Raw genomic sequence first — 25,258 nt, 5'->3', positions numbered from 1 at the left:
AGAACTTAAGTATATACTTGTAGTTTACTTCAAATCTTGTGAGTAATTAAGGGTTTTTAGGCTTTAGGCTCACCCACTCCAGTGGTGTGGTCTCCTCTGGGCCCTGTGTAGGATGTGGGTGTGGGTCCTCTGGCCAGCATCCAGTCACTTGAGTCTCCTTCCTTGTCCTGAGTGAATCCACACAGACCAGCCTCAAAGTCACAGTGGGACGGGACTGACACAGAAGATGCTGTAACATAGAGAGCTGTTTGTAGTAAGCAAAGATATTAAGGAATCAATTATAAGATTTTGTAATAAATGAAGCTTGTTTACCTAACAGTGCGCAGTCACCAAGAGTGACTTTAATGTCGTCGAGACCCACAGAACCACAGCTCCAAATATTTTTGCATGTACTGATGAAAACCACCTTCATCGGCCAGATGAAGAAAAATCACATAGTTAAGATCAACATAAAATTAGATGACTAAAGTTTGTGAACAAACGTTGAAGTTGGCTTGAGAAAGCCTAGCCTGAAAGTTTGAAACAGTTGTAAAAGCTTGAAGTGTGAAAGTTTAGATTAGACAGATGCTCCTAGCATGAATTAGCAAACTAAAAACATGATTTAGCATGGTGTTAGTATACTGTTAGCATGTCTTAGCATAGCATGTTGCTAGCATTTTTTTTGCATGATTATCATGTTTCTAGCATGATTACCATATTAACATTTTCTAGCATGATTAGTATCATGTTGCTCGCATATTGCTAGCATGGTTAGCATGTTGCTAGCATGTTTTTAAGAAGTTTCTAGCATTATTAGCAGGTTCCTATAATGTTTCTAGCATGAGTAGCATATTATTAGCATGATTAGCTTGTTGTTTGTTAGCATTTTCTAACATGATAAGTATGTTCTTAGCAAAATGCAAGCATATTTCTGCATGATTAGCATGTTGCCAACATGTTTCTAACAAGTTTCTAGCATGCTTGCTAGCATGTTACTAGAATCATGAGCATAATGATCGCATGTGCCTAGCATGTTTTTGATATGATTAACATTTCGCTGGCATGTTTCTAGCATGATTACTATGTTGCTAACATGTTGTTAGCATATTATTAGCATGACTAGCTTGTTGTTAGCAAAATTGGTATGCTAACTTTTACTAGCCTGCTTAGTATGAAGTTTGAAAGTTTAAATTAGATCGATGTTACTTGCACACTGTTAGCATGATTTAGCAAACTGCTAACATGATTTAACATGTTGTTAGTATACTACTAACATGATTAACATGTTGTTAGCATTATTAACATGTTAACATTTTCTTGCATGATTAGACAGATGTTGCTAGCACACTGGTAGCATGATTTAACAAACTGCAAATATGATTTAGCATGTTGGTTACTGCACTGTGAGCAGGTTTTAGCACTATTAATATGTTTTCTGTTTTCTAGCATTATTAGTATGAAGTTCGAAAGTTTAGATGATTTAGCATGTTGTTGGTAAACTGTTAGCATGTTTTTGAATGATAAACATGTTGCTACCAAGTTTTTGGCATGAATCTCATGTTTTTAGCATGATTAGCATGCTAACATTTTTTAGCATGATTGGTATGATACTAGAAAGTTTCTAGCATGTTTAGCATTTTCCAGCATGATTAGATGATTAGCATGACGTTAGCATGTAACTAGCATGTTTTTGACATGATTAACATGTTTGTAACCTGTTTCTAACACGATAAGCATGCTGCTAACACATTGTTAACATATTATTAGCATGATCAGCTTGTTGTTAGCGTGATTAGCATATTAGCATTTTTAATATGATTATAATGTAAGCATGCTTCTATGTGATTAGTATGTTGTTAACAACTTGCTAGCATGATTAGCCTGTTTCTAACATGTTTACCATGTTGCTAGCACGATTAGCATGGTTCTAGCATGTGGCATGTTTTTTCTAATGATTTACATGTTGTTAGCATGTTTCTATCATGATTACAATTTTGATAATGTTTCTAACATGATTACCATGTTGCTTATTTGTTGTTAGCATGTTATTAGCACGAATAACATGTTGCTATCACATGGTTAGCATGTTTTGACATGATTAACATGTTTCTAATATGATTAGCATGTTGTTAGCATGATTAGAATGTAAGCATGCTTCTATGTGATTAGTATGTTGCTAGCATGATTAGCCTGATTCTAACAAGTTTAACATGTTCCTAGCACATTTAGCATGGTTCTAACATGTGGCATGTTTTTTCTAATGATTAACATGTTGCTAGAATGATTAACATTTTGATAGCATGTTGTTAGCATAATTAACATAGAAACATGTTAATGTTTCTAATGTGATTACCATGTTGCTAATTTGTTGTTAGCATTTTATTAGCATGAATAAAATGTTGCTATCATGTGGCTAGCATGTTTTGACATGATTAACAGGTTTTTAACATTATTGGCATGTTGTTAATATGGTAGCATGATTAGAATGTAAGCATGCTTCTATGTGATTAGTATGTTGCTAACAAGTTGCTAGCATGATTAACTGTTTTTAACATGTTTAGCATTTTGCTAGCATGCATGGTTCTAGCATGTGGCATTTTTTTTCTAATGACATGTTGCTGGCATGTTTCTATCATGATTAACTGTTACGCCAGGCCAGCAGAGGGAGCCCTTACCCCCACTGACTGTTGCTGCTCCCTCTGCTGCCTCTATGGTTACTTCCTGTTTGTCTACCATAAATACAAGCTCAGGACACACACACTCTGCGAAGTATTGTTTTGCTCCAGCGGACTCTACCAAGCGTTTTCCATTGCTCTCAGGTTTCCTAGTCTCCTTGTTGTTCCCTAGCCATAGTTCTGTTTTTGTTTTCTCAGTCTTAGCTATAGTTTTCTAGTTTCTTGTTTTCATTTCATTTGTTTACTTTGGACTGCCCTCCTGGATTTTGACCCCACGCCTGTTTACTGGATTACGCTCTTGGATTATCTTTGCGGTTGTTGTTTGCTGGTGTTTTCGACCCTGTCTGTCTGACTACGATCTGCTTAATAAAGCCTTGCATTTGGATCCTCACTCTTGGTCGCCCCGTTTGTGACAGAATACTTCGCCAAACCCCGGATCCAGCGGCTTTACCCACCAGCAGTACAACCCACCAAGAATGGATTCAGCAGGAAGTTTGTCCAACCCCGTAGGTCTGCTTTGCTCCATCTTTCAAAATGGCCGTCCCATCGAGCATTATGTGGAGGAGTTTCTTACATATTGTTTTTTGGCACCTTGTGATGAGACCATGTTGAAAGAATGCTTCTGGAGTGGACTTGATCCAGAGATCAGTTTTAATTTGCCTGATGAAGACCCCAGTTGGACCCTCGCACAGTTCATCAATTTTGTCTTGTTGTTTTGCAATACTCCGGTAACTGTGGGTGATTTAGATGTGCCACAGTGCAAGATGTCTGCTAGCCCAGAGCCTCAGCATAAGATGTCTGCCAGCTTAAAGCCACAGCACAAGATGTCTGCTAGCCCAGAGCCTCAGCATAAGATGTCTGCCAGCTTAAAGCCACAGCACAAGATGTCTGCTAGCCCAGAGCCTCAGCATAAGATGTCTGCCAGCTTAAAGCCTCAGCACAAGATGTCTGCCAGCTTAAGGCCACAGCACAAGATGTCTGCTAGCCCAGAGCCTCAGCACAAGATGTCTGCCAGCCTAGAGCTACAGCACAAGATGGCCACCAACCCAAAGCCTGTTCACAAGATGGCTACCTTTCATGAACCTGTTCACAAGATGGCTACCTTTCCTGAACCTGCTCACAAAATGGCTGCCTTTCCAGAATCTGCTTTCGGAATGACTATTCTTCCTGAGTCCGCGTTCAAGATGGTCACCCAATTGGACTCAGCTCACCAAAAATCTACCATGTCTGACTTCTCTCGCAAGATGGCTGCCACCCCAAGGCCCGATCACAAGATGGCCGCCATCCCCAAGCCTGTTCACAAGATGGCTGCCACCCCCAAGCCTGTTCACAAGATGGCCGCCATCCCCGAACCTGATCACAAGATGGCTGCTGTTCCTGAGCCAATTCCCAAGATGGCCGCCCTTCCCGAGTCTGTTCACAAGAAGGCCACCGTCCCAAAGCCCGTTCACAAGATGGCTCCCGTTCCTGAGTCCCTGGTCAAGATGGCCGCCACGCCAGAGCCTGCTGCAAAAATGGCTGCCACGCCAGAGCCTGCTGCAAAGATGGCCGCCACGCCAGAGCCTGCTGCAAAGATGGCCGCCACACCAGAGCTACCACCCAAGATGGCCGCCTCGTCAGAGCCTGCACCCAAGATGGCCGCCACGCCAGAGCCTGCACCCAAGATGGCCGCCACGCCAGAGCCTGCACCCAGGATGGCCGCCACGCCAGACCCACGTCAAGCCATAATCCTGATGCCAACGCCTGCTAATGCTACGTCAGCCAAGCCAGCGCCTGCTCACGCCACATCAGCCAAGCCAGCGCCTGCTAACACCACATCAGCCGAGCCAGCATCTGCTAACTCCACGTCAACCAAACCATCGCCTGTTAACGCCAGGTCTGCTGCTCCTGTACAGTCAGGTCACGACACAGCTCCTGTTCTTGTCAAGTCAAGTCACATCGTGGCTGCTGCCTCTGCAAGGTCAAGTCAAGTTACAGCTAATGCTCCTGTCAAGTCAAGTCAAGTTACAGCAGTTGTTCCTCCTGAGTCAAGTCAAGCAGCACTTCCTGAGTCAAGTCAAACAGCACTTCCTGAACCAAATCAAGCAGCACTTCCTGAGCCAAGTCAAGCAGCACATCCTGAGTCAAGGCAAGACACCCCAACACTTCCAGAATATAAGCAAGTTACCACAGCGCTTACAGAGTCACATCAAGACACAGCAGTACCTCCTGAATCATGTCCAGCCGCCGCTGTCCCAGCAGAGCCAACTCAAGTCACAACCACTCCCTCAAAGCCATGTCAAGTCACAGCTGCTCCTGTCACGCCAAATCAAGTCACAGCTGCTCCTGTCACGCCAAATCAAGTCACAACCACTCCCTCAAAGCCATGTCAAGTCACAGCTGCTCCTGTCACGCCAAATCAAGTCACAGCTGCTCCTGTCACGCCAAATCAAGTCACAGCTGCTCCTGTCACGCCAAGTCAAGTCACAGCTGCTCCTGTCACGCCAAGTCAAGTCACAGCTGCTCCTGTTACGCCGAGTCAAGTTACAGTTGTTCCTCTCACGCCTAGCCAAGTCACAGCTGTTCCTGTCATCCCAAGTCAAGTCACTGCTATTCCTGTCACGCCCAATCAAGTCACAGCAGTTCCTTCCAGGCCAAGTCACGTCTCGCCCGAACATCCAGAGCCGGGACATGTTTCGTCCGATCTGCCAGAGCCTTCGCTCCCAAGCCACGCAGAGCCTTCACTCCCAAGCCATGCAGAGCCAACGCTCCCAAGCCATGCAGAGCCAACGCTCCCAAGCCATGCAGAGCCAACGCCCCCAAGCCATGCAGAGCCAACGCTCCCAAGTCACGCAGAGCCAACGCTCCCAAGCCTCACGTCCACTGACCCGGAGGGCATTCCTCTGCCAACTGCGTTACCTATTATGGCAATCGCCATTTTGAGTGTGTGGGCTGCACACTGCGCCCCAGTGGCCTCTTCTGCCCATGAGTCTGCCCACAAGTTTGCTCTGGAGAGCTCTTCTGCACGCATGTCCGCTGCGCCTATACCTCCTTCGGAGGTGGCGTACATAGCGGAACTTCACGCTCTGCCCGCTCCGCCAAGGCTTCACGCTCTGCCAGCACCGCCAAGGCTTCTCGCTCTGCCCGCTCCGCCAAGGCTTCACGCTCTGCCTGCACCGCCCAGGCTTCACGCTCTGCCTGCACCGCCCAGGCTTCACGCTCTGCCTGCACCGCCCAGGCTTCACGCTCTGCCTGCACCGCCCAGGCTTCACGCTCTGCCTGCACCGCCCAGGCTGCACGCTCTGCCTGCACCGCCAAGGCTTCACGCCCTGCCTGCACCGCCAAGGCTTCACGCTCTGCCTGCACCGCCAAGGCTTCAAGCTCTGCCTGCACCGCTAATGCTCCCTGCCCTGCCAGCACCACCAGGGTTCCCTGCTCTACCTGCTCCACCAAGATTCCCTGCTCTGTCTGCTCCGCCAGGGCTTCACACTGTGCCTGCACCGCCTAGACTCACTGTCGTCTCTGACACGACCACGAAAGCCATTCCTGAAGTTCTCGTCTGCCTAGTCACGACTATGGAGGCCACCTTCCTCCATGAACTCTCTACCTCTCTCCTTGCTCTGTCTGCCTCCTCTGTCTCTGCTCTCCCCAGGTCCCAGTCCATGATGCGGCCTCCTGTTCCGCCCTGGAGGGCTCCTGCGCCTCCTGTTCCGCCCTGGAGGGCTCCTGCGCCTCCTGTTCCGCCCTGGAGGGCTCCTGCGCCTCCTGTTCCGCCCTGGAGGGCTCCTGCGCCTCCTGTTCCGCCCTGGAGGGCTCCTGCGCCTCCTGTTCCGCCCTGGAGGGCTCCTGCGCCTCCTGCTCCGCCCTGGAGGGTTCCTGCGCCTCCTGCTCTGCCCTGGAGGGCCGCTCCGCCTCCTGCTCCGCCCTGGAGGGCTCCTAAACCCCTTGCTCCGCCTTCGGCTCCGCCCTGGAGGGCTTCTACGCCTCCTGCTCTGCCCCGGAGGGTCGCTAAGCCTCCTGCTCCGCCCTGGAGGGCTCCTAAGACTCTTGCTCCACCTCAAAGGACTGCTCTGCCTCCAGCCCTGCCCTGGAGGGCTCCTGAATCTCCTGCCCTGCTCTGGAGGGCCTTTGCCCAACCTGTTCTGCCTCAGTCTCCTGGCCCCCCCACCGCTCCCCTGGACTGTTTCTTCCTGTTGTTTTTTGGAGCGTCTGGAAGCCGCTCCTTGGAGGGGGGCTATGTTACGCCAGGCCAGCAGAGGGAGCCCTTACCCCCACTGACTGTTGCTGCTCCCTCTGCTGCCTCTATGGTTACTTCCTGTTTGTCTACCATAAATACAAGCTCAGGACACACACACTCTGCGAAGTATTGTTTTGCTCCAGCGGACTCTACCAAGCGTTTTCCATTGCTCTCAGGTTTCCTAGTCTCCTTGTTGTTCCCTAGCCATAGTTCTGTTTTTGTTTTCTCAGTCTTAGCTATAGTTTTCTAGTTTCTTGTTTTCATTTCATTTGTTTACTTTGGACTGCCCTCCTGGATTTTGACCCCACGCCTGTTTACTGGATTACGCTCTTGGATTATCTTTGCGGTTGTTGTTTGCTGGTGTTTTCGACCCTGTCTGTCTGACTACGATCTGCTTAATAAAGCCTTGCATTTGGATCCTCACTCTTGGTCGCCCCGTTTGTGACATTAACATTTTGATAGCATGTCGTTAGCATGTTATTAGCATGATTAACATGTTGCTAGCATGTGGCTAGCATGTTTTTGGTACAATTAGCATGTTGCTAGAATGTTTCTATTGCTGCGTCCCAATTCGCATACTATCCATCCTAAATAGTATTTGAAAATTAGTATTAGTATGTCCCAAATCGTAGTTGTCACGTTTCAACAAGGAGGTCTGGGTCCAAATGCAGGAGAGTAATGAATTTAATAATAAAACAATAAACAAAGCAAACAAAGCCAACACGGCAAACTAAACATAAACTGAACAAAACAGAGAACAAGGTCTAGAGCTGGAGCAGGAACACAAAATAACATTGAGGACAAAAGACAATGCAGACATGAAGCAGGAGAGAAATGTGAGAGTATTTAAAGACCGGATAATAGTGAACAGATGTGAGTAATCAGTGTTAACGACAAGGACAGGTGAATGTTATTAGAAGTGCAGTGTGAACGGCGACCTCAGGAGGCTGAGGGGAGACCCACAGCTCCGATCATGACAGTACCCCCTCCCCACGGAACGGCTCCCAGACGTTCCCTAAGTCTGGAGGGAGGAGGCACGGAGGAAGGCAAGTCAGGGGGAGGGATGGCGGGCCAGGCCCGTGTAACGGCGCGTCAGGCCCAATAGCGGACACCGCCGCGTCAGGCACGGAGATAGCGGACGTCGCCGCGTCGGGCACGGAGATAGCGGACGTCGCCACGTCAGGAAGGGAGATAGCGGACGCCGCCGCGCCAGGCACGGAGATAGCGGACACCGCCGCGTCAGGAAGGGAGATAGCGGACGCCGCCACGCCAGGCACGGAGATAGCGGACGCCGCCGCGTCCGGCACGGAGATAGCGGACGCCGCCGCGTCAGGCACGGAGATAGCGGACGCCGCCACGCCAGGCACGGAGATAGCGGACGCCGCCGCGTCAGGCACGGAGATAGCGGACGCCGCCGCGTCAGGCACGGAGATAGCGGACGCCGCCGCGCCAGGCACGGAGATAGCGGACGCCGCCGCGTCAGGCACGGAGATAGCGGACGCCGCCGCGTCAGGCACAGAGATAGCGGACGCCGCCACGTCAGGAAGGGAGATAGCGGACGCCGCCGCGTCAGGCACGGAGATAGCGGACGCCGCCGCGTCAGGCACGGAGATAGCGGACGCCGCCGCGTCAGGCACGGAGATAGCGGACGCCGCCGCGTCAGGAAGGGAGATAGCGGACGCCACCGCGTCAGGAAGGGAGATAGCGGACGCCGCCGCGTCAGGCACGGAGATAGCGGACGCCGCCGCGTCAGGCACGGAGATAGCGGACGCCGCCGCGTCAGGAAGGGAGATAGCGGACGCCGCCGCGTCAGGCACGGAGATAGCGGACGCCGCTGCGTCAGGAAGGGAGATAGCGGACGCCGCCGCGTCAGGCACGGAGATAGCGGACGCCGCCGCGTCCGGAATAGAGAGCGCGGTCACCGCCGCGTCCGGAACAGAGAGCACGGTCTCCGCCGCGTCCGGAACAGAGAGCGCGGTCACCGCCGCGTCAGGAACAGAGAGCGCGGTTACCGCCGCGTCCGGAACAGAAGGTGCGGTCACAGGAGCGGAGACAACGGACCCTTCCGCCTTCCCACCGAAAAGCCATTCCGCTCCAACCGCGAAGCGGGAACGCAGTCGCGCCGTTTCAGCCCTGCATGCTTCCATCTCGGCCAGTTGGAGGTATATCACCTCCTCGAATCGAGCGGCCGACGCCGCCTCAAGAGCCGCCGCCTCCTCAGTGAGAAAAAAAAAATTACTCCCCGCTGGACCCATAGGTGATGTCTGCATTCTGTCACGTAGAGAAAGGAGGTCTGGGTCCAAATGCAGGAGAGTAATGAATTTAATAATAAAACAATAAACAAAGCAAACAAAGCCAACACGGCAAACTAAACATAAACTGAACAAAACAGAGAACAAGGTCTAGAGCTGGAGCAGGAACACAAAATAACATTGAGGACAAAAGACAATGCAGACATGAAGCAGGAGAGAAATGTGAGAGTATTTAAAGACCGGATAATAGTGAACAGATGTGAGTAATCAGTGTTAACGACAAGGACAGGTGAATGTTATCAGAAGTGCAGTGTGAACGGCGACCTCAGGAGGCTGAGGGGAGACCCACAGCTCCGATCATGACAGTAGTATGTTTTAAAACGTATTCCAAAGATTCCCGGATGGTCTACTACTTAACTTCGGGATTTGAAGTGCAGATCAATCAAAGACTATAGAATACCCAAGACATGTCACTCGTGTAGTTTTGAATGGGGAAAAATGCAACGCTCATTATGGCCGCAAAGCCCCGCCTTCTTAACGAAATAGCCAATTATTGATTAGTAAAGTCAGCGCGTCACCGCAGTTGCCGTTAGAAGTCCTGGTTGCTATAGAAACAATAGGCGCTCTGAGATGTGCGCTCAGTACTGCGCATGCGCACTGGCTCATCTTGCCTGAAAAATAAGCGTTTTTTAACGCTATAGGAGCACAAGGAACCATATTTATGGGGCAGTTCTTGTTGGATTTATTTGGTGATTTAAAATATGAAATTTAATTGTAAGCTTGGTGAACAGTTTTGGAGAATTTGATGTTTCCCCATTCAAACAGATAGGAGCTGCACTTGAATGCCCGAGTAGCGTTTCAAAGATGGCCGCCGAGTGACATGACTTGTCTTGAAGGGACTTTGAGATCAATGCACACTTTAACGGCTAATATTGCCCACAACACATTGCGCAGTGAACGAGGATTCAATTAGAACTACAAGAACGCATAAAAAGTGTTAAAAAACTACAAACATAAAGGACATGCGCAACCAACGGACAGGTAGAGAAAGGGGTTTGAGTGATAAATCATCCGTGTGTAACCTGATAAAATATATTTTTTAAATGTTATCTGCATTATATATCATGTGCAGCAACATTATGAACTTTTATAATGAGTTTGGTCATTAACGTTTAAAGGCATAATTATGCAACCACAAGAGCAGAGTTCTCAGCATGAAAGACTCGTGAAAAAACATGCCTCTTCATTTCTCTCTCGAAACGAAATGTAGATGATGTTAACTGTGGTGATTGACAGGGTAGTTTAAACAGTGACAGGATTCAGGTAACTAAGCAACAGAGCGTCCGTTAAAAAACAGTTATGACGAAGTAGTATGTCCCAAAGCTTGCCTACTATTCTGCTAGATACTGAAAAATATGTACTTTTTCTTCACAAAAAGAATACATACTTTTAGGTCATAGTATAAGTAGGCGAATTGGGACACAGCATATGTCTTTAACAAGATTAGTATGTTGCTTGCACGATTTAGAAAAAGAAGAAGCTTAAACAGTAGATCAGTAAATTGTCTTGACAGACCAGAAAATAAAGACAGTGTATATACTGAGTAATATTTAAAAAGTAAAACTCATGGATGGTTCTGTAGATTTAAAGTATGAATAATCCTCATACCATTTTATATTTCCAGATGTTATAAACGTTCATTCTCTAAATCTGGATCTTACTGTAATAAAAGTCATGTGAGACATAAACCCAGGTCTTGCTAACAGATGTGAGAGCAGTGGGCCAAAACTATGTCCAGCTAAACTGAGAGTATATGTCTGTCTCCTAAAGAGCCTGTGAAATTTCCTTGTGAAACTGAGGAAAAATATTTACAGCCATAAATACTGTTGGTAAGCAAAGGTATGTTGGTGGTTATTGGTTAGAATGAGTAGAATGGCCCTGTTACTCCACATAAATACGTATATATACAGTCAAGCCCGAAATTATTAATACCCCTGGCAAATTCTGACTTAAAGTTACTTTTATTCAACCAGAAACACTGACATTTCCCCAGAAGTTAATAAGACGATTTACAAGATGCATCATTGTGGAAAAAATTATTTCTCATCTTTTATTTACATTTGAACAAAAAGTGGCATGTCCAAAATTACTCATACCCTTCTCAATAATCAATAGAAAGGCCTTTATTGGCTATTACAGCAATCAAACACTTCCTATAATTGCTGACCAGCTTTTTGCATGTCTCCGCTGGTATTTTTGCCCATTCTTCTTTAGCGATGAGCTCCAACTCTTTCAGGTTGGAGGGTCCTGATCTTTAGCTCGCTCCACAGATTCTCAATTTGATTTGATTTAAGTCAGGACTCTGGCTGGGCCACTGAAAAACCTTAATGTTTTGTCTGCTAACCATTTCTTCACAACTTTGCTTTGTGTTTTGGGTCGTTGTCGTGCTGAAATGTCCACTGGTGCCCAAGGCCAAGTTTCTGCCTGATGTTGTTGTTGAGAATTTTGATGTATTGCTCCTTTTTCATGGTGCTGTTTACTGTGATTTGGTTCCCTGGTCCACCGGCTGAAAAACACCCCCAAAATATTAGGTTCACATCACCATGTTTGACAGTGGGGATGGTGTTCTTAGGGTTAAAGGCTTCTCCTTTTTTACGCCAAATGAAGGCTACATCATTGTGGCCAAACAATTCAATTTTTGTTTCATCTGACCATAAAACAGAAGACCATCTTCTTCTTTGTCCAGATGAGCATCTGCAAAGGCCAAGCGGGCTTTTTTGTGTTTTATCTGGAGAAGTGGTGTCCTCCTTGGTCTGCATTTGTGGAACCCAGCGGTGTCAGTGTCTGTTGGACTGTCTGCCTTGAGATGTGGCCACCAGCAGAGCCCAGATTCATCAGGATGGCCTTGGTGATAATTCTTTTTGACCTCTTTCACCATCCTCCTGGCCAGCACAGGTGTCACTCTTGGCTTCCGACCACGTCCTCTGAGATTTTTCACAGTGTGGAACGTCTTGTATTTTTTAATAATACTTTGCACTGTAGTCACTGGAACTTCAAAACATTTAGATGTGGTCTTATAGCCCTTTCCTGACTTGTGAGCAGCCACAATGCGCAGCTGCAGGTCCTCAGTGAACTCCTTTGTCTTAGCCATTATTGTCCACAAACCAACAGCAGAGAGCTTCTGTTTTTCACCTGTTGTTGAGTTGATTAAAACAGCTGTTCCCAATGAATCAAGGTAATTAGGATGCTTTAGAACAGCTTGGACTATTTGGAATGGTATAGAACTTTGGATTTTCCCGTAGACTGTGACAGTTTGCGAAGGGTATGAATGATTTTGGACATGCCACTTTTTGTTCAAATGTAAATAAAAGCTGGGAAATATTTTTTTTTTTTGCCACAATGATGCCTCTTGTACATCATCTTATTATCTTATTATCTTTTGGGAGAAGCCTGTGTAATTTCCGGTCAAAAAAAAACTTGCTGGTTGAATAAAAGTAATTTTAAGTCAGAATTGGCCAGGGGTATGAATCATTTCAGGCTTGACTGTAAGTATATAAACTTCCCAGAAGGAGTTAAACACACCTCTCCCTCTAATATCACCTGCTTCTATCTAGCAATAGCAAGTAGTCAAACAATAGTAAGTGAGCAAAATTAAAACCTTACACCATCTTACCTGAGCACTCTTCTGGCTTTGAACGGTCAGTTCAACTGCAATCCAAACATTTTGTATCTTATAATTCTGGGTCCATATCTGTTCTTGTTTGGTACCGTCGCTGTAATACAGATACGCCGACAAGACTTGATCTGTTCCACTGAGACCTCGCAGGGAGTAGAAGAACTTCAGGCAGTATTTCTGATTCCCTGGCATCGGTGGACCAAACAAACGGCTGACGTATCCAGACTGTAAACTGAAGCGAGAGTTTGCCAACAAGAAGGATCCTGTTCAGAAACAACAACCATTTTTATTTCATACTTCAACAAATTGAATGTTTGAGTGCGTATTATATCCAGCGGTACCTGCTCCTGTGGTATGGTCTCCGGCGGAGTAGATGTTGGGTCTGACAGACACTCTCCTCCACAGTGGACTGTCTGTCTGTGTCTGGAGATACTGGCAATATCCTGACTCAAAGTCACAGTTTGCAATAGACGGATCAAATGTTGGCTCTGTGAAAACACATATTTTTAGGAGGTCACACAGGATTTGTGTGTTGGATATGAGTTTTGTGGTGGCTTGAAATGTTCAAACATACCTGTGCCTGCATTACAGAACTCTGGAGAGAAGGAAATGTCATCAAGAGTCACATATCCTCCATGTGCACTGTTGAACGCCACCTCAAACACCAACTTGTAAGATACACACACACAAATAAATGCCATTTTGCATGTTGCGTGATTGATAATACTCATTTTTAATGATGAAATACACACACACACACACACACATGTTGGGTTTACATGTTTTATGGGGACATCACATAGGCGTAATGGTTTTTATACTGTACAAACCGTACTTTCTATCGCCCTACACCTACCCTACACCTAAACCTAGCCCTCACAGGAGATACTTGCATACTTTTACTTCCTCAAAAAAAACTCATTGTGCATGATTTATAAGCCTGTTTCCTCATGGGGACCTGAGAAATGTCCCCACGAGGTCAAAATCTACTGGTATTCCTATCCTTGTGGGGACTCATATGCAACTATTACACAAATAACTGACAACAGTACTTTTTACTCCTTACAATTTTATTTCATCTTAAAAAGTACATTACATTTTTATTTTTTCTTATCCACATTAAATATGGTAAACGGAAGCTCAAACGTGCATGCCTGACGTGACAATCAATGATCAGTGTTTTCATGCATCAAGCACACACATTGCTACTTTAGTTACGACTTTTATCAGGTAAATGGCTGGCTTTAAAACTTCATCATCAAATCTGAGGAAGCATATTGATGTAGCAAAATTGCGTTTTCCCCCCAAAAAGTTTATTCATTATTCGTTCTGTTTTTATAGAGCCATTAGCTGTGTAATAAATTAGCTGGATGCACAACATTGAGTGCAAATAAAATCAGTGATAAGAATTTATATACAATTAATATTTTTGTGGGATTCTTTTTTTTTTTAAATAAATGTTACAAATCTCCCAAAAAAAGTATTTAAATAAACATTGTATGTTAAATTAATTGTAATTCATGTTTAGTCTTGTTCTTACCAGATAGTGGATAGGTTGTATTTACAATATATCATTATATGACACTTTGAATAGGAATTAATATTTTTTTAATCTTAATAATTACATTATTTGCTCATTAATTAATCTAATTAGTCGCAAAGAATTATTTATCAGTATTTGCTGAGAAAAAAAAAACCTAAATGTCCCAAATAAACAATTAATAGATTAATTATTGATGTTAAATAGACAACACAAAAAAGCGGCCTTGCAAAAAGTTAATGTTTTATGTTTTAATTCTATGACTCTCCTTATTAATTCAACACATTCTCGTATTCTGTCTGAATTATGTTTCTAGCCTCTGCATCACATCTTGCTCTTCAAAGGGAGTTTGCCTAAAAATGAAATGTATCTCACCATTTACTGAACCTCTGTCATCCCAGATGTTTATGACTTTCTTTCTTTAGATGAACACAAGCAAATATTAGTAAAATTAGTAAAAAATATTAGTATTTGTATTCTTCTTCGTTTCACTTAAGAAGACCCTGATTCATTAACGGGTTGCATAAATTACTGTCATTTTCTCTTTGTGTATAATTTGTGTATAAAGTGTCATTTTTGGATGTCCCATACACTTGTGTTGAGTCTAAAACAGTTTGTGTTCATCTGATAAGTGAAAGTCAAATGGGATGGCATGAGGGTGGAAAGGATGGTTTAAAAGGAGGTTTCCTTTTAATTCCTTTTCTTGTATTTTATTTTATTTTTTCAAATTTTAATTGTTGTTGTTGCACTAGATATACGTGTTTAACTTGAGCCATTGCGTTTTGTTTTGTTCTCTCCCTTTAACCATATTTCTGTATGTCTGTCAGAAAAAAAAAATACTTTTACTTTTTCAATACTTGAGTATAATTTAAAGTTGTACTTTTTTACTTTTACTCAAGTATGTTTTTGGCCAGATACTTGTACTTGCAATTGAGTAAAATTTTCACTGAGTATCTGTACTTTCACTTGAGTAAAATTTTTTAGTACTTTTTACACCTCTGCTGGAAAACATCTTCTGTAGCTTCCGAAGGACAACACTAAATGAAAAAAATATGATATTTGGGCAGAATAAGAAAAATGTAAATCTTTGTTCAATTCAAAGGTTTTCACCCCCAGCTCTTAATGCATAGTTTTTCCTTCTGGAGCATCAGTGAGTGTTTAAACCTTCTGTAATAGTTGCATATGAGTCTCTCAGTTGTCCTCAGTCATTGCTGAGATCATACAGAAATCATACAGTCATTGCTGGAAAGGTTCAAATACACAAAAATGCTGATAAAACAAAAAACTTTGTGGGACCTGAAGGACTGTTCTGAGGAACAGAGGGCAATTTAACTGTTCAAGACAAACTCATGAACAACTATCACTAAACAAAAAAATCAAGTGTATGTAAACTTTTGAACAGGGTCATTTTCACAAATCCAACAATTATTTTCTCTTTTCTGGACTATATGTAAATGTAAAATATCTTATTCAGGTAAATAATAAATAACATGCATTTTGGATTCTCCCTCTTATTTTGGTAAAATAATTAACATTTTGCAAGGTGTATGTAATATGCATGTATGTATATCTATGTATATATATATATATATATATATATATATATATATATATATAGGGGTGTTACTGTCAGTTTAACACATTAACTTTGTTCAAGATATCAGGCAAAATCATATGATAAAATATAAAATCAATTTATATCATATGATAAGTGATATCACAGGAGCAGTGAGAGCAATACCTATCACACTCGTGCTGTTTGTCCCGAATAGCATGAGTGCAAATGTGATTTTATACAACAGTTCAGTAGACTAAATAAGAAGTTAATATTGTGTTGTATTTGAAACACAATGTTGTCTGTTTCTCAGTTTTGCCAACAAAAATATTACCTGAAGCCACAGGAGAATTATTGTGCGTCTGCTTAGTTTCTGAATAAATCCGCGTTTGAACGAATTGTGTAAACCAATGATTCAAAGTCCCATTTATAAAGTTAACAATTTATTGAATTCCTGAATGAATCTGCCATTTGAATTTGCCGTTGATCCATATTGGCGGAAGTGAGAGGCTTTAAGCTTTGAATGCATATTTTGCAAACAAGAATTTTGTCATTGTTTTGGAGCACTCTAGCTTATAGATAAGGCTAACATGTTCATACTAAAAGCCAAAAAAAAAAAAAAATTCATGGGGACTTTAACATTCATATAACCAAGAAAAGTACTAGCAAAATGTTCTTAGAACATATTTTTCTTAGTTGCACACTTTTTTCAAAACCCAGATTATTCTCCTGTGATGTGTTTCAGGCACAGCAGGGGTGTTCAGTCCTGGTCCTGGAGGGCCAGCGTCCTGAGAGAGTTTGGCTTAACATGTCCCAGCATGTCTGCCTGGACAATTAATCCTGAAGCCCTTGATTACTTTGGTTCAGATGTGGTAATTAACATGGACTGGACACCCCTGAGGTACAGCGTCTATAATAGAACAAACACACTTTTTTGTGCTCCTAAGTGTTGAAGATTCTTGCCTAACACAGTCAGACACAGTCTGGGCCATATTTAGCAGCTGACAGCTTATTCTAGCCAAGAGCTCCACACTTCCACAGGAAGGAGACTGTTTGCCCGGTATGTAAAACAGCCAGTCAGATTTAGTTTTATGTGCTTTGTAGGGTGGTTGTATCTGAAATAGATATTTGTGGGGGTCAGTCCTTACCTCTATTGGATATGGAGCTTTCAGGTCTACTTGTACAGGTATCCAGACTTTGGTTTCTGGACTCCAGTTCACATTGTTGTTCTCTGTTAGATCAGCTCTCCATAACTCCTGATATTGTCCAGCCTGATCCCTGCTGAAAAGGGTGAACAGATGGTCCTCAGCGTGATACTGCTGGTACTGGAAGCTCAAGCAGCCCGACATGGGCACTGTGGTCATTGGAGACACGAGCTTGGCAACCTCCTGGAAGCTTTTAGCGTCAGTAGGGTCCACATAAATGTACTGTCCTGTGTGAATCAATAAAAGGACATCACTGACACAATCTGTTCAGACATTGTAAAAAAAAATCAGTTTTTATTATAACAGGATGTCAAACAGTATTACCAGAAGTGGGCATTTGTTCTTAACTAACTGTCTCAAGTACGTAATAATGTTGTCAAAACTATATGATACAATAATTTTTATTTGTTGTCTTAAAGACTGTATCATAATAATTTTTGGTAAAACTTTAAAATAAAATGAACAAACAATGAACAACACTTTTATTACACTGTTTATTAAAGGGTCAATTTTTCGAAATTGAGATTTATACATCATCTGAAAGCTGAATAAATAAGCTCTCCATTGATGCATGGGTTGTTAGGATAGGCAATATTTGGCTGTGATACAACTATTTGAAAATCTGGAATCTGAGGGTGCAAATAAATCTAAGTTTTGAGAAAATCACCTTTAAAGTTGTCCAAATAAATTCTTAGCGATGCATATTATTAATCAAAAAGAAAAATCGATAATTTTGACCCATCCAATGTATTTTTGGCTATTGCTACAAATATACCTGTACTACTCAAGGTTTTGTGGTCCAGTCACATTTTTGTATCATATAATATTATAATAATAAAAAAAATTGACACATCTAGATGCATAAGATTTCTTATGCATTAAACTTTTATGCATACGATTTTTGTTGGATAAAAGTTATTTTTGGTGTTTTTGTAAATGATTGCATCATAGAATATATATGAAATTAAATACATTGCATCACTTTTTTGTTTTATGTTATGTTTTTGTATATACAGTGATGATATGTATATATAATTAGCTATATATTTTACATTGTTATAAAAATAAAAATAAAAAACCTTTGTATACATTTTTGTAAATTATTGTATCATAGAACCAAATTTTATAAATTTGGTATAATATTATTGATTTACATTATGTATTTGTATATATGATATATTTATATATCATTTATAGATGTTTTACATGATACAGGTAGATAATAATAATAATAATAATAATAATAATAATTTTATTATTCAAATAATGTTGAAAAATCGCCTTTTTGCAAGATTTTTTGAACTGCATAATTACAACATTTTGTATTGCTCAAGATTATCATGTAAAATAATATCATTCTTCACACACACACACACATACCTGTCAAAACATTTTAACTGTAAGATTTTTTTGTTTTTTAAAGAAGTCTCTTCTGCTCACCAAACCTGAATTTATTTGATCCAAAATACAGGAAAAACAGTGAAATTTGGAAATATTTTTACTATTTAAAATAACTGCTTTCTATTTGAATATATTTTAAAATGTAATTTATTCCTGTGATTTCAACGATTAATTTTTAGCATCATTACTTCAGTCACATGATCCTTCAGAAAACATTCTAATATTCTGATTTGCTGCTCAAATTTTTTTTTAAATATTTTTTCAGGTTTCTTTGATGAAAAAGAACTTTATCTGAATTTATCTGAAATAGAAATCTATATCATATATTACTTTTGATCAATTTAAAGCATCCTTGCTAAATAAAAGTATTGATTTCTATAATTTCTTTCCTCCCAAATAAAGTGTATAATGTTACAAAAGCTTTTTATTTCAGATAAACGCTGATCTTTGGATCTTTCTATTCATCAAAGAATTCTGAAAAAATTTACTCAACTGTTTTTAAATATTGATAATAATAATAATAAAAATTATAAATGCTTTTTGAGTAGCAAATCAGCATATCAGAATGATTTTTGAAGGATCATGTGTTCATATAAACAAAACATTTTTATATGGACAAGATTATATAAACAGTTCAAGAGCATTTTTCATGTCTAATAAAATTACACAATATTTAAATATCATTTTTTCCATATCACATTGTATAATATCACAAAACAGGTGCTGATGAGACTAACCTGTTCTTTCAATCAGCGCAGCATCATCAGATCTTCCCACACGCCAGTTCATATATCTGTTCCACTTGTTATTGTAGCCACACAAATGATCTTCCTCAAAGCTACACTCTTTGTGGTCACATGATCAGAAAAACAGCAATTACTGTGCATGAAAATGTAAACAACTACTTTTGACGCTGTCTATCTCAGCAAGCCTTTTAAGGCCAATAACATTCAGGCACAATTCTGACTAACATAAAACCTGAACAACAGAAATCTGGGTTCATTTAACGGATTTTCTTTCCCCTCAGGAATGTGCACACAGGCAGATCCTCAGGAATAGCACCAAAACATTGTTCAGAAAGAACAGTATTTTTGTTTTCTGTGGTTATAGTTCTTTTCATGTGGCTGTGCCTGATTTTGCCTTGCCATTATTAGTGTTACCAAGAAACAAACAAAGTGAAAAGTTGCTGGGCTGTTTGCTAACGTGCTGTTTACTGGCCCAAGTTAAAAGAGCACTAACCTATACAGTATTTGTCAGAGATCTTGATCTCAAAGATGGACACACTGCTGCCTTCTTCGTCTCCTAGTTTGCCTTCAATGACAATCTACAGATGTGGAACAAACTTGTCAGTGGAGTCACATGAGAACATAACACAGATCAGCAAATCCAGACTCTATAAATACAGTGCCTTGCAAAAGTATTCATACCCCTTCATTTTAAATGTACATTTTGTTTTGCAGAATTATGTTAAACTGCTTTAAATTAGTTTTTCCCCACATCAAGTTACACTCCATACACCATAATAACGACAAAGCAAAAAACATATTTGCAAATTTTATTAAAAATGAAACACTGAAATAAGTACATTGCATAAGTATCCATACCCTTAACTCAGTACATAGTTGAAGCACCTTTACAGCCTCAAGTCTGTTTGGGTATGATGTGCACATCTGCATTTGGCAATTATCTGCCATTCTTTGCCTCACCTTTTCACCTCTCAAGCTCTGTCAGCTTGGATGGGGGCTGGCAGACATTTTCTAGAGTCCTAGTTGTTCCAATCGTCTTCCATTATGGATAATGCTTCTGTCAACCTTCAATGCAGCGGATTTTTTGCTGAACTCTTCTCTAGATCATTGCCTTAACACAAGTCTGTCACTGAGCTCTACAGGCAGTTATCTTGACCACAGGACTTGGTTTTTGCTCTGATATGCATTTTCAGCTGTTAGACCTTTTCTGAGAGGTGTGTGCCTTTCTAAATCAGACTCATTCAAATGAATTTGCCACAGTTTAACTCCACTCGAAGTGTAGTAACATCTAGAAGCAATATGAATGCTCCTGAGCTAAATTTCGAGTGTCCCAGAAAAGGGTATGAATACTTATGCAACTGGATCGTTTCAGTTTTTTATTTCTAATAAATTTGCTAAGTCGTTACAAACCTGTTTTGTGCTTTGTCATTATGGTGTATGAGATAAAAGTAAAAAAAAAAAGTAATTTAAAGCAGTTTAACATAATGCTGCAACAATACAAAATGTGAAAAAATGAAGGGGGTATGAATACTTTTGCAAGGCACTGTAGCTCTCACCTTGAATGTTTCAGTGGAGTTCTGCAGGTCAATGCTGGCTATGAGCCAGCTATCAGACGGGCTTTGGGTCGTCCAGAGCACCTGATCGAAACTCTCTCCGTCTGTGCGCTTCTGCACCTGCAGGGAGGCGCTGCCTGTGACCTGATAGACCAACCTGAAACAGCTCCAGTCCTGTTGGTCCACATCTGGACCCAAAAGAACCGCCTTTCCCTGGTCCTCCTGGACTTCCCTGGACTCCTCGACTGTGATGAAGTGTCCTGAGCGAAGCAGAAAGAAAACAACATTTATGGCAAGAGTTTGTGTGTATAGCTGGGACGGCAGATGAATGTTTTCAGCAGTGACAGAACACTTATCAAACTACTATTTCATGATTGAATGCTAAAATACATTTGTTCTTTTGTCCACAGATGCATATAATTCACCAGACGTCACATATGTGAGGTGTGGACTACTATTGTCTTTGCATTTGTATTCAAGTCTTACATTTCTTATTAATTTCCTGTGCCCTTTAGATTTAAGAGTCCAGAGCATATAATCCAGTGTGCTTGTGCATATGTGATTCGTGCCACGTAAACAGAGAGAAACACCAATCCAATAATTTCACTATCTCCAGATGCCCTAAATATTGAGGTCATGGCTTCCAGATGTGGGTCTCCGTAAACACGATTTCTTCACTTTTCTGGGCTTTAAGTGCATGCAGTTCACATTGGAGCATGCAGTTTTTTAACCCTGAAATCTGTTTGGACTGTTATTACTAATACTGCATATTCTACAGGGCTCTTCATTACATTGGTTAAATAGTCATTCTATAATTAGAGATACATGTCATGTCTATGGACTCTATTATCAATTTTCCTAACTTTTCACTTCAAGCAATGATCACTTTTATATCAGGGGACATTTCTAATTCTTTAATACAAAATCCTACAGATGCCCATTTTTTATCTTGCAAAAATGGCATATTCTATATTGGAATTTAGAGTTATTGTGCTGTCCAAAATGTAAGGTTTTGCTCTTACAATTAGCGCTGAAATACATATTTCTGTATATATTTCATATACATATTTGTCCCAAAAAAATAATTAAATTATGAAAAAGGTGTTTTGAAAAATATTTTGCTTGTGCATCTACAGTATCTCACAAAAGTGAGTTCACCCCTCACATCTCAGCAACCATTTTGGTATATCTTCTCAAGGGACAATACTATAGAAATGAAACTTGGATATATTTTAGAGTAGTCAATGTGCAGCTTGTGTAGCAGTATAGATTTACTGTCCTCTGAAAATAACTCAACATACAGCCATTATTGTCAAAATAGCTGGCAACAAAAGTGAATACACCCTAAGTGTTAACAGCAATGTGTTGTTTAACCATGCAAAGCCAAAGTCTGTTTTTGTCTATCTGACAAGGCCATACATAGTTGTGTATCTTGTATTAGAGCAATTAAAATGAGGTGCTTTAAGTACAATTCTCTCATACTGACCACTGGATGTTCAACATGCCATCTCAGCAAAGATTTGAGAATTAGAATTGTTGCTCTCCACAAAGATGGCCAAGGCTATTAGAGGTTCAGTAACACCCTGAAACTGAGTTACACTACAGTGGTCAGAGTCATACAGAGGTTTTCCAAGATGGGTTCCATTTGGAGCAGGCCTTGCAAGGGTCAATCAATGAAGTTCAGCACACGTTCTGTGCGTCAGGTGCAGAACCTGGCTTTAAAAAACAGATGCATGAGTGCAGCCAGCATTGCTTTAAATGTTGCAGAAGTAGAAGGTCAGCTTGTCAGTGCTCAGACCATACGCCGCACACTGCAACAAGTCGGTTTGCATAGGCGTTGTACCAGAACGAAGCCTCATCTGAAGCCGGCTCATAAGAAAGCCCACAAACAGTTTGCTGAAGACAACCTGTCCAAGAGCATGAATTACTGGAACCATGTCCTGTGGTCTGATGAGACTATAAGATAAACTTGTTTGGCTCAGATGGTATCCAGCATGTGTGGCGATGCCCTGGTGAGGAGTACCAAGAAAATTGTGTCTTGCCTACAGTCAAGCATGGTGGTGGTAGCATCATGGTCTGGGGCTGCATGAGTGCTGCTGGTTCTGGGGAGCTTCAGTTCATTGAGGGAAACATGGATTCCATTATGTACTCTACTGTACTATGTCTCCAGACCTGAACCCTATTAAGCACCTGTGGGGCATCCTCAAACTTAAGGTGAAGAAGCACCATGTGTCTACTGTCCAGCAGCTCCGTGAGGAGTGGAAGAGGATCCCAGCAACAACCTGTGCATCTCTGATCAATCCCATGCCTAGGATGATTAAGGCAGTGCCAGGTAACAATGGTGATAACACAAAATATTGACACTTTGGACAAGTTCACTTAGGGTGAACTCACTTTTGTTGCCAGCTATTTTGACAATAATGGCTGTATGTTGAGTTATTTTCAGGGGACAGTAAATCTATACTGCTATACAAGCTGCACATTGACTGCCCTAAATATATTCAAGTTTTATTTCTATAGTATTGTCCCTTAGGAAGATATACTAAAATGGTTGCTGAAATGTGAGGGGTGTACTCACTTTGGTGACATACTGCACATTAACTCATCCATGTTGTGTATGTCCGAGAAATCAGTGTTAACCGTGTTACTTTCTATAAAACCCCCTATAAATCAGCAATGGTTAGTTACAAAGTCATGATCAACATCCCCTGATGCTATTGAAGACTGTGTTGTAGATCATAACTTCTGCTCTTCAATATTTGATCTATATTATTGTCTGCACATAGAGTAGATTAAATGACTGTCAACTGTGTTACCAATATTTTCTGGTGAACTTGCATCACATGTTATATTTATAAATGTGTAGAGAAAGAATATGAAAACATAAGTTAATCAAGGTCATGTATACTAACTTGTCCAAGGTCAGCAGTTTGCACAAGGCCTTTAAATGGCCGAAATGTCTGTAACACAGTTGACAAGGATTAACACAGTTGACAATGTTGGCAATTTAGTGTCAATTTATGCTCACACTGAGTGTTGAAAAATATTCAGAAACTATTGTAATTACACTGAAATTACATAGGAATTGCCTATGTCAAAAAATGTTTTTGATTTAGACTAAACCGTCAGAAAAAAAGATGGGGATATCTCTGGAGATGGAAGTCTTGGGAAAGGATGGTTAATAAAAGTAAATTTAGCATACTGTGGAGTAATGTTAAAGAAAATTTCGATCCTTCATAATAGCACCATCACAACACCCATTATGAAGCCCTAAATTAATATATATTTTTAAATCAGTTAGACAGTAACCTCAAAAACTCTCATTAGAGCTTAGGCTTGCCAAATAATTAATTTAGCACATTAAGGGGATATATTATTCAACCACCTAGTTTATTTGTCAAAAAATAATACTGAATTCCTTACTTTCTGGCTGACATGAAATGAATAACTTGTGTGCAACTTTTCTGAACAAAAACTTAAAAGTAGCCCTAAAGGAGACCTATTATGGCCCTTTTTACAAGATGTAATGTAAGTCTCAGTTTCAGCTCAAAATACCCTACAGATAATGTATTATATCATTTCCAGAATAGAGCTGTGCCTTTACAGCTTGTCCAGATACCAGAAAACATCTGTTTGGCTTTGATTATCATGTCTAGCACACTGAAATCATTTGTTTCAGTTCTCTTTCATGTCTTATTGCACTTGAACTGTCAAATACACGTTTATGTTTAAAATACACAGGAGTTACAAAAACAAGGAAACATCTGGGAAAGAAACTGCATGTTTATGTTAGATCTGTGTGGCAAATCCACTGCTCTCTTGTGTCCTCCAAGGTTGGGACTCTAAAAAGTGTTTGGTCTCAGTTCATTCCAAATATAAAATTCTGTTAAAAAATTTCAGAATGTTTTTTAAAAAAAATTCTGTTTCAGCTCAAAATAAAATAAAATAAAATAATAAAAGCATACAGGTTTGGAAGGACAATTTGAGAATTTCCTTTATTTGATCCTACAGCATAATGTAAAAATCTTGACATACTTGACAGACTATATGACAACTAACAAATAAGAAAATAAATATATTGTTTAAAACATGGCAAGTGCTTAGAAATGCAATGTTTGTATTCATGATGATTTTTGTGGTTTTCAAAAACTATTATTTCATGTTTATTTTTATTTATTTATTTAATCCAATCTTTTAATCACTAAAAAAGTGACATTTGGCGCAATCATCAATAACATAATGACATATTTTTCTTACACCCTGAATACTGTACATACTTGGTACTCATCTTAATCATTATTTTCAAATACATTTTAGAATACTTTTAAAGTAAAAGTATTTTTATGAATATAAATAATTATTCATAAATAGCACAGCATAACATAAAATTTGAGTGGGGTTGTACCACATGGCATCTTACAATCTGAACTAACCTTGTCTTGTCATAACAAGGCAAAATT

The 25,258-nt window shown here is 41.1% G+C and overlaps 1 protein-coding gene across 2 annotated transcripts in view; it reads right to left on the bottom strand.

Annotated features, from left to right (window-relative positions):
• mamdc2b (MAM domain containing 2b) overlaps window positions 1-25,258 on the bottom strand; it is a 31,084-nt gene that overhangs the window by 4,158 nt on the left and 1,668 nt on the right. For both annotated transcript variants that reach the window (XM_073829786.1, XM_073829787.1), the window contains 9 exons: window positions 20,802-21,058; window positions 19,739-19,823; window positions 19,237-19,344; window positions 17,042-17,325; window positions 13,373-13,466; window positions 13,140-13,286; window positions 12,796-13,061; window positions 313-406; window positions 74-229 (listed from right to left, as the gene is read on the bottom strand). In XM_073829786.1, coding sequence (XP_073685887.1) covers window positions 74-229; window positions 313-406; window positions 12,796-13,061; window positions 13,140-13,286; window positions 13,373-13,466; window positions 17,042-17,325; window positions 19,237-19,344; window positions 19,739-19,823; window positions 20,802-21,058 — 1,491 coding nt within the window. The remainder of the gene's footprint in view (window positions 1-73; window positions 230-312; window positions 407-12,795; window positions 13,062-13,139; window positions 13,287-13,372; window positions 13,467-17,041; window positions 17,326-19,236; window positions 19,345-19,738; window positions 19,824-20,801; window positions 21,059-25,258) is intronic.

This window comes from Garra rufa, chromosome 23 (genome assembly GCF_049309525.1).
Source record: "Garra rufa chromosome 23, GarRuf1.0, whole genome shotgun sequence".
NCBI lineage: Eukaryota > Metazoa > Chordata > Actinopteri > Cypriniformes > Cyprinidae > Garra > Garra rufa.
This window is presented reverse-complemented; position numbering and strand designations above follow the sequence as displayed.